This window comes from Gymnoscopelus braueri (assembly GCF_963280865.1).
Source record: "Gymnoscopelus braueri genome assembly, chromosome: 5".
Lineage (NCBI taxonomy): Eukaryota > Metazoa > Chordata > Actinopteri > Myctophiformes > Myctophidae > Gymnoscopelus > Gymnoscopelus braueri.
In genome coordinates this window covers 24,853,899-24,864,238 of record NC_137606.1, presented here as the reverse complement: position 1 = coordinate 24,864,238, position 10,340 = coordinate 24,853,899, and the positions used below count along the sequence as shown (strand labels likewise).

At 39.5% G+C, this 10,340-nt stretch overlaps 1 protein-coding gene across 1 annotated transcript; it reads left to right on the top strand.

Moving 5' to 3' along the window:
* Positions 1 to 823: 823 nt before the first annotated feature.
* On the top strand, positions 824 to 9,765 carry LOC308085831 (extracellular calcium-sensing receptor-like; the record flags this gene model as incomplete). Its single annotated transcript, XM_080429141.1, has 8 exons — positions 824 to 900; positions 1,351 to 1,603; positions 6,255 to 6,490; positions 6,744 to 7,020; positions 7,136 to 7,951; positions 8,155 to 8,385; positions 8,577 to 8,700; positions 8,852 to 9,765. The coding sequence occupies 8 exons, from the start codon at positions 824 to 826 to the stop codon at positions 9,763 to 9,765; spliced, it is 2,928 nt and encodes a 975-aa protein (XP_080285267.1).
* Between the last annotated feature and the right edge of the window lie 575 nt (positions 9,766 to 10,340).

The window sequence follows — 10,340 nt, the reverse complement described above, 5'->3', positions numbered from 1 at the left end:
GGTGACCAATCAGGGCCCAGTATTCAAATATGGGAGACTGTAATTGGTAGTTGGTTGTAGGTCTAACCAATTGCGTCCAGAGCCATTGTTTTGATCCCGATATAGTCTGGCTACGCGAGGCTAGGGGAAATTGGGAATGACAAATAAGTCGGGGAGAAAAAAAAGGGTACAAAAACAGTTGATGAAGGAAAGAAAAGAGAGATATCCTATTATTTAGGAATAAAGTTGTCAACTGACCAACCAACATACCTTCCTTGGAGCCGCCACTATATACTGTAGTAGTGGGCTAAAAACAGAAGGGTAAATTATTTCAAAATACTTCTGTAAGACTTGTGGGCAGTTGGGGAAATAATTTGTATCGACTATACTATACTGTATAATTCAGTACACTTTTTTTGTTTTTGAAAAATACAATTATCAACACACAATAAATATATTGATTGAATGGCTTACCGATGTATTTAATCAGTGTCCTACATTTTTTACCGATACATTTATTGTGGACACAGTTTTAATGGTGTTCAGAGTTAATGGTGATCATTTTATTCTCTTGATAATTCCTGTTGGCCTTACGCAATGATCGTGTTTGCATGTGCCTCTGAGAATGGTTCATTGGTATTGCATCCTTCACCTGGGCAGCCAACAGTAAACTATAAAACACACATCATTTCAGGTATCCAGTCTGTGCCAAGGGAGAAGCTCTGAGATGAGACCAGTCACACTTGTGTTCTTAGCACTGTTCACAGGGATAGTGTCACCCTGCACATGGCTCTGCCTGAATCAGAGTAATGAAGTCTGTCATTATGGGTCTGAAGAAACGACAATGGCCTTCACTTCAAATGGCTCCATTAGAAAACCTGTCAGTCAGGACAAAGAGAAGCTGACACTGGCATGTGATAGGTGAGTACATTTCTCCCCACATTTTCACTTTTCAACATTTTTCTTGTCCTATTTCTAACCTTTGCAAATGTTTTTCTTACAGTTGATTTTTTTTCTCTGTCTTTCCAAAGCGCAAGAGTGGATTCTATATGATTAATCACCACTTAGCTTGTAATTGTACAATTTCCTCTGTCGGGAACAGTGATTGAATTATTGTGGGATATCTAAACAGGCAATTAAACAATCTCTAGGGGAACTTTTTGGAGCCAATGAGTCAATTACAAATTTCAATTCAGGTCATTTTATAGCAATTATGTGTGTAGTAATTGCCTCTCCATTGGGGCTTTGCATTTTACCAAGGCCTCAACTCAGCTGACTCAAAACGACTTTTCAGGGTCTCTATTTGGATAATGCTTGCTTTGTTTGTTAATGTCATAACCGGGAACTTGTGTCCGTCTTTCTGTTGCTTAGATCATTTAGGAAGACCTCTGTCTACATAATAATTTTTTGTGAGGAGATCAAAAGAGACTCTGCATTTCTACCTGGTGTGACCGAGTGCTTCATGCTCTGCAACAACTGTCGGACTGATAACCTATTACAGAAAGATATATCAGAGGCTGTGAATGGTGATGAGGAAAAAGAGCAGGGCTGCAAAAGTAGAATTCAGATGTTGCTGAAGGAGCACCCCCCTTGTGATGTCAGATGTCTCACCCACATGGTGCAGGTGAGAGGTGCAGAATCATTATTCATTATACTATATTGTTATTATGGTTGCTTATATCTAACCTTTATATTTTACCATCACTTATAGTACTAATATAATACATTATGATATTTGGTAGCTTGTAAAAGCCTAGATGTCTCCACTAGCCTGATAGCTATGGTTTATGCTACAGCCAGTCTTGTTATGGTTCAGCTTGTCCTTGAAGCAGCTACAGTATAACTATGGTCTGAGCCCTGTGCTCTTTACCGTACCACCGACCTGAGTGTTATTGTACTTCTCCCCATGATATCATGTACAGTACATTAAACCATCACCACCTAGAATATTGTCTCGACTCCGATTGCCTCATCAATTACTGATTGATCCAGAATTCCATGACATAGGCATAGATAGGGCTAACCTACTGCAGAAGATCGTAGTCATATTTGCCATAGAGAAATGTAAAATGTGTTTTGTTTAAGTTATGTTCTTTTGAACTGAAATGTAACCATCTAATCTAATTTATTCTTTGTTCCTTCTCTTGGCACAGATAAGCACCGATAATCACAGCGCATGTTTGAATGAAAGCTTTAGCTACCATTCATCAATTAACCTTAGAAATATACCTCAGCCAGTCATTGCATTTGTTCTGATGGACCAACAGAACAGGCAAAGTGTCCATATGAACATGGCATACAAACCGGAGTGGAAAGTTCAGTACATTGTATGGACATTGTGTGGAATATACGACTATCCAATTGCAGATGCCTTCATCTTCACTCTGTCTCAAAGCCTGCTGTGCCTGGGATCTTCACGTGAATTGGAAAACTTCAGGATCAGCTGTATACTATGGATGTGCACATTTCTTGAAGTACATCGGCTCTCCTGCTCCATTCTACCCAAGTGCAAAGTCTGTCTTAGGGTAGTGTGTTTCACAGCACTGTCAGGTATCCCCACTGGGAGAGCACACAAAGACAGCAAGGTGAATCAAGGTGAATTTGCATCATGCCAGGTGTGTATACTGTATGTGCTATATAATTGTATTAATCAATGACTAATGAATATTAACTGTACATTACAGATTCATGTACTATATATATCTTGTTACAGCAGGTGCTGCTGATATTATGTGCAACACAATGTCCAACAGGAACAATAAAATCAGGTGAGGCGGAACAATATGACTGTATGGTGAGACAATAGATTTACTGTACTTACTGCAGTAATCACCAACTTTTTCAAGACGCTGATTACCATTACATTTACTCCATGTATGTCTTCACAGAATTTCAAGAGAATGGCAATCTTATGGCCACCAGCAGAGGGGTTGGGAGATTGCTATTGGCTGCTCTTTTACTGCTTGGAACATTTCTAACAAGAACATTAATATTGCCACGCAGATACAGTCCTCCCCGTGGCAGGAACACCACAGTGGTGGTGCTTTGCAGTGTGACATTATACTCATTCCCAACACCATGCTTCACTGGCCAGTGCTCTGGGTGGTCCTGTATGCTTCGCGACGCTGTGTTTGAAATCACCCATGTCCTCTGTATGTCTTGTGTTCTGGGGAAAACAATGCATGTGTTCATTGCCTTAAGGGCTGCACGTGCTCTCATGAAATTGTTTGGTCTTCCACAGCTGCAGCTTGAGGCTCTGGCTTTTACTGTCATACAGAGCCTGATACTTCTTCTGTGTTTAATCATCACCCCTCATTTTCCTACAAAGAATGTGAAGCACTGCCATGAAAGCATCAATCTTGAGAGTGATGGTGGGCCAGAGTTAGGACATGTAGAGCTCCTGGCTATTTTGTTTTGTGTGTTTGCTTCACTGACTGGCAGACTAAAATCCATACAGGCAAATATTTATGTATTGAGGGTTCTCATACACATGCAAATGGTCTGGCAACAATGTGCCAGAGTTCAAAGAAAGTGTATACTGGTTATTAAGATTGACAGAACAATTTGAGTTTCTTTTCAAATGCCCTTTTTTTAAATCATGAAAGCTCCCATAAGTAACGTTGAAAAGGAGAAGGAAAAGAAAAAAACAATAGTTACATTTAAATCCATTGTCTTGCAATATTTAATGAATTACTTTCTACTAGAAAAAATCTTTTTATAAACATCTCCTGTGTCATCAGAGTGTGCTGTTGTGCTGTAGTGAGTCCTTCAGCAACTATTAAAAATGTTATCTGTATGAAGACTTTGCATTGATCAATACATAAAAGATGTTCCAATATCATGGAATCATTGAAAATAAATAATAACTTTGCACTACTTACGCTTTACCAACTAGCCAACAGTAAATAAAATGTGTTTTGAAATGTAATGCCAGTTTATCTTGTATGTAGTCATCATGTATCTAGTAACACGTGCAGACAGTTCAGGCTGTGTATCTTTGCACATCTATGCAATAATGCTCATCGGTGCGACACAAAATGGATAATAGATGTAATATATCTGTGAAGCTGTAATATATGGATTTGAGTGTAAAGCCAGAGGTAACCAAAAATATAAATATTTAATTAAATTCATGTTCCACTTGTTTGTTTGTTTTAGGCAGTGGGTGCCAAATAGGGCAGTGAGATCGTCAGAATTGGCCCTGCATGTATGGACTTGCAATTCATTAGAATCCAACATGAGCTAATTTCAAGCGTGGGCCTGACCTGTCACTAGCCCACCAGTTTAAATCCCTGGGTCACTGTATCAATAAACATAATATCTTTGGATTTTACTGCTACATACAGTAAAGTAGGTATAAACCATGCTAATATAACTACATCGAATTGTGAAACAAAGTATTTTGCTTTTCAAGAAGTAATCAAGAAGGTCAAGTTTAAACACAGCTAAGATCTTCCAAATTACTACTCCTCCAATCAAACTCTGTCCTTTGAAATGGAAGTATGATGATTATTTTAACATGTGTTCTAAAATGCCAGACACACAGAAGGTATGCCTGAATTTTGTATGCCTGCCATGATAGCACAGGATAACAATACATACATCATACATGCATGATTTACAGCTGCTACTGTAATAGGGATTGGGTGGACATTTAGGCCAAGACTGCATGTTGTATTCATGACGATCTTCTTGACCGACTCTGCCTGTTTTCCTCCATTATATTGATGCTTATGTACAGCCTCCAGTACATGGCAAGAATACCTGGGTTGGGGTTTGAGTGGGTTATATTAATACTACACACAACATGTTTTGGAAACTTTTGGCCAACCTATTTTTACACAGGTGTGCCCACTTAAAAACAGGCCACTAGAGGGACCATGTCTGGCTGGATAGGTTTAATGTGTTACAGGTATTTGCATTTCAGTTTGTTTGTTGTATTTTTTATTCAGAATTTATAGATGTGTGTCATGGGGAGAATATCTATGGTGGGAGAATATCTATTGGTGGGCATGTAGATCTGCTATTTTCACAATATTTATCTGTGGAACAGAGTCAAGTCAAACTAAATGTAATGCCTACAAACTCCTACAATTCCAAGTACTTGTCAGGGTGGGGGTCGGTCGGATAGGCTGTTGTCCAGAACCACCAGAAAAGGCTCTGGCCGTGGCCCAAATGAGCCAATTGATTGCCGTAACCCCAGCCTAAGTTTGATTTGGCATATTCCCAACACCTGTCAGGGACCCGGGTGTTTTTGGACCCATATGCAGCAACTCAACTATAAGTAAAGGCAGGTATTTAACGACGACATGACTTAATATAATAAGGCAAACAGAGGTACACCTCACAGGGCGAAATACAGGACCCGGGGGTATACACGGAACCTCTGAATAACAGCACAGTGAGCAGGTAGTATTAAATAGTCTCTGAGGCTCGTTAGCCAACTAGGCACGGCTGACACACACAGGTGAGTCCACTCTAGGTCCAAAGAGGGGAGGGGCTGGGGAGATCAGGAGGAAGACACACTGGGCAAAGTCACCCCAGGGCCCCACAATACACAGGGCAGGGGCAGAGGCAGGCAGCGCAGGGGCAGATTGTGAGATCGTGACAACACCTGTTGAATTCCCCACACCTGCCATTTGATTAGGACAGTCCGCCAGTTTGCACTCTTCACACATTCTCCTCAGAGGTTTACTACTGCACAATGACTTTCCAGAACCACAGATCCCCCACATCCATATAATATGGGCATGCCCATATATGGCCATATACTGATAACATCACAGGGATCTCCATATATGGCCATAAATACTTTTGAAATAATAATTGAAAGAATTGTTGGAAACAAAAGGGATATCTTTCCTAAAACAGTCAGGCAACCAGTGTAGGGAAGTTAGAATATAGGAGTAATATGTCCTCCTCACTTCTTTTCTTCTACCTTTAGCATTATTTGATCCTAGGTTATTGATTACTGTCCTACATTACAGTCTTCCTGCCCTTGGGCCGAGCTGAAGCATGGACTTAAGAACAGCTTTGACATGTGGGAAACAAAGCAAAGTCATCAAAACAACAGGTGGAGTTGGGGTTTGTTGTTGACTGCATAAAACTAAAATATAGAATATAAGATTGTTGTCAAGAAATGTGTTAGAAGAAGTGCTTTCATGCATGACAAAAAAACAAAGTAATTTCTTCTGAGACGTGGGCGTGTGCTCACATTGGCTGGTGGTATCACAATTACTGGAAAAAAAACTGATAAATATTGGCTTCCTGGTCAGGGTTGCTACAGTATGGGGAAGAGCTCCATCATGGGATGGCTCACTATCATCCTGTTTGCTGTACTGGCAAAAACCAAGTCTGAAAACCAAACATGCAAACTGATAGGGCAAACAGGGTTTATCGAGTTTTTTAAAGAGGGAGACCTTTATATTGGAGGAGTTTTCTCTATGACAACTGTACGCAAGCTAGTAGGTCAGAAAGACTTCATATTCATGCCATATGCATACTGCACAAAGTAAGTATAATTACATATTTTTTAAATAAGTATAATAAATTGTAAATAAGGTGGTCTACTGTGGTCTAAAATATGTGGAATTTGCTGCAGATATTAATGTTCTACTATTATTAATGGTATGCTATTGCTATTGCTATTTTGGTTAATTTTGCTCATTTTCAACTGAACCTCAATGTTATTAACTGTAATATAGCATGTTTTTATATCCTATTTCCCTGCAACTGAATTTGAGAGCAACCATTTTAATTTTCAGGAGAAATGACAGGGAATTGAAGTTAGCTCGGACATTGATTTTTACTGTGGAGGAGATCAACACAAACCCTGAACTTCTTCCTGGCGTGTCTCTGGGCTACATTCTCTACAATGGCTGTGGGAGTGAAAACCTGATACGGGCGTCTATAGAAGCTCTAAACGGAGAGGAATCCAAAGGTCAGGGTTGCACAAAAAGAATTCAGGCATTGTTGGGGCACTCATCTTCCGGAATAAGCGCTGTTATTAACAAAATAATTGGTCGATTCTCAATACCACAGGTGAGGGCAGTGGTTTGGTGGAGTGGTTTACTGCACCATAACAATACATTATTCTACCAATTCAGTCAGGCCTCGTTCAGGTTACAATGTCTTTATTGATTCTTTTTTTTAACAGATCAGCCACCTTTCAACCTGTGCTTGCCTGAGTGACAAAAATCTCTATCCTACATTCTTTAGAACTGTTCCAAGTGACCGCTTCCAAGTCATAGCTCTGGTGCAGCTCATGAAGCACTTTGACTGGCGCTGGGTTGGCGTTGTTCGTTCATATGGCAAATACTCAATGGAGGCTACGTTTGAATTCCGTAAGGAAGCAAAAAAAGAGGGCATCTGTGTTGAATACATGGAGTATTTCTCAGTGACGCATTCCAGCAAAACGGTAGATGCCACTGCAAATTCTATAAGAAAGTCATCATCAAAGGTGGTTCTGTTGTTCATGTCCGCAGCCTACACAAAAAGATTCTTAAAGAAAATGGATGGAAAAAACATATCTGGGAAACAATGGGTTGGCAGTGAGTCTTGGATCACTATTGTCGACCTAGCTTCTGCAAAGAGAAAGAACATCTTGCAGGGGGCAATGGGTTTCGCGATCCCTGAGGCAGCCATCCCAGGTCTTGCTGAATTCTTACTAAACCTGAAACCATCGGATGAACCGCATAGTGCTCGTATTAAAGATTTTTGGGAGGATGTCTTTCAATGCAGCTTCACTCCTTCTAACACCTCTGCAATGTGTAATGGCACAGAGGATCTAAGAACAGTCTCAGTCCCCAATGACTACACTGATATGACAGAATTTAGGGCAGAGAACAGTGTCTATAAGGCTGTATATGCAGTAGCACATGCACTCCATGCAATATTGCAATGTAAAAGTGGTACAAATTCTACCATGCTGGGAAAGCCCTGTGCAAAGGAGATTGATGTCAAGCCTATACAAGTGAGTTTATGTATTTTTCATACCACATGGACAATGTATGGGCTGGTACATTGTAAGTAACCTTCGTTAATGCTTACTTTTGTAGCATGGGATGAAGTTGATTGAAGTTGATGATTCTACAAGACATATTTCCTAATCGAAAGGTTCATCATCACATAGTCATCCTCTCATAGTCATGCCAACTTGAACAACTGTCTCTGCAGGTATTAGAGCATCTGAGACGGGTGAACTTCACCACACAGAACGGAGACAAAGTTTTGTTCGATAACAATGGAGACTCTGCGGCACAGTATGACCTAGTGAATTGGCAGATGCGTGATGATGGCGCTGTGGATATTGTCAATATTGGCTACTATGATAGTTCTTCTCCGGAAGGGAAAAAGTTCAAACTAAAAAGCAATGTCAAAATAATATGGGGTGGAAACCACAATCAGGTAAATAAATAAAAAATAAAAAATAAGGCACTTTTAGTATTTTCTGTGAAAAAGCAACAACTTTAATAGCTCTAATATCTTTAATATCTATAAGAATTATTTGTATTGTGAAATGTCTGAATTTTGTGATCATTTATTAAATGTTTTCAATGTTCACTTGTTCAGTAGTGACTGCATTATGTCTGTAACAGGTTCCAAGGTCTGTTTGCAGAGAGCCATGCCCACCAGGGACTCGTAAGGCCATAAACAAGCGTAAACCTGTGTGCTGCTTTGACTGTTTTGAATGCCCAGAGGGGACAATAAGTAATCAGAACAGTGAGTGTGTATTTCAAATGCAATCCTTCTCATGTGCTTACAAAAACAAGAAATAATAATAGGCTTAATAGTTTAAATTAATAATTGCTATGAATTGCTTTTGGAGTGTGTTTCATAGTTTTTTGTTATAGTAACTGTAATTCTTTTGCAGATTCTCCCAACTGTTTGAGGTGTCCCTCTGAATTTTGGCCAAATGAAAGGAAGGACAAGTGTATTCCAAAATCTGCCGAATTCCTTTCCTACAAAGAGATCATGGGTGTAGTATTGACTGCATTTAGCTGTCTTGGTGTATTTTTGTCATTTCTAATATCAATAATATTCTTGGTTCATAGGAAAACTCCCATTGTAAAAGCCAACAACTCTGAGCTCAGCTTTCTTTTGCTTTTCTCGTTAAAGCTGTGTTTCCTGTGTTCCCTGACCTTCATTGGCCGTCCCTCTGACTGGTCCTGTATAATGCGACATACAGCGTTTGGGATCACCTTTGTTCTCTGCATCTCTTGTGTTCTGGGGAAAACTATAGTGGTGTTAATGGCCTTCAGAGCAACACTTCCAGGCAGTACTGTCATGAAATGGTTTGGACCGGCACAGCAAAGACTCAGTGTTCTGGCTTTCACTCTTGTACAGGTTCTGATTTGTATATGTTGGTTAACGATCAACCCTCCATTCCCAAACAAGAATATGAAGCACTATAAAGAAAAGATTATACTGGAATGTGCCCTAGGTTCTGCTGTTGGTTTCTGGGCTGTGCTGGGTTATATTGGACTTCTTGCGCTCATGTGTATTATACTGGCTTTTCTTGCAAGGAAATTGCCAGATAACTTTAATGAAGCTAAATTTATCACCTTCAGCATGCTGATATTCTGTGCTGTGTGGATCACCTTTATCCCAGCTTATGTCAGCTCTCCTGGGAAGTTCACTGTAGCAGTGGAGATATTTGCTATCCTTGCCTCTAGTTTTGGTTTGTTGATATGTATATTTGCCCCAAAGTGCTATATCATAATCTTCATGCCAGAGCTAAATACAAAAAAACATATGATGAGCAAGATGGCAACTAATGCTGTCTAATTAAATAGTCCACATGTATGTAAACTACATAGCTACTTGGCGCAGCGATGATGCATGTTACCTCTTACTGTGGTTTGTAACATTTCTGTCTGTCTATTATGACCTCAGTGATGTTTTTTTCATCGAAATGTGTCTGCTAGCAAAGGTGTAATTGTAGTGTGAGAGATCTATACCTGGATACCCGTTATGTACTGTATGATAAAGTTTTCTCGAAAGTATGTATTTTTTGACATGTGTTGCATGTGGTGCAAGGATCTATGTAAGCATTTATTTTACTTAAAAGTTCCCCAAATTATCTCTCCTCCATTGCATATGAGTGATGATAATTGTGATTAAATATGAAAACAATAGAATGCCACTCTCAGATTGTAGTCGTAATACTTGTTTCACTTCAAACTGAAATTAAAGCTGGTTAAAGAAGGTCTCTATGTGCACCTTTTTCCTCTAACCACATGGTGGCACATAAGTTCAAGAGTTGCCAATGTTCAATACTAAGCATTTTACATATTTCAGAAGAACAATATTGTAGTTATAGTTAAATGATTTAATTATACATATATGTGTTAAATAGCTCT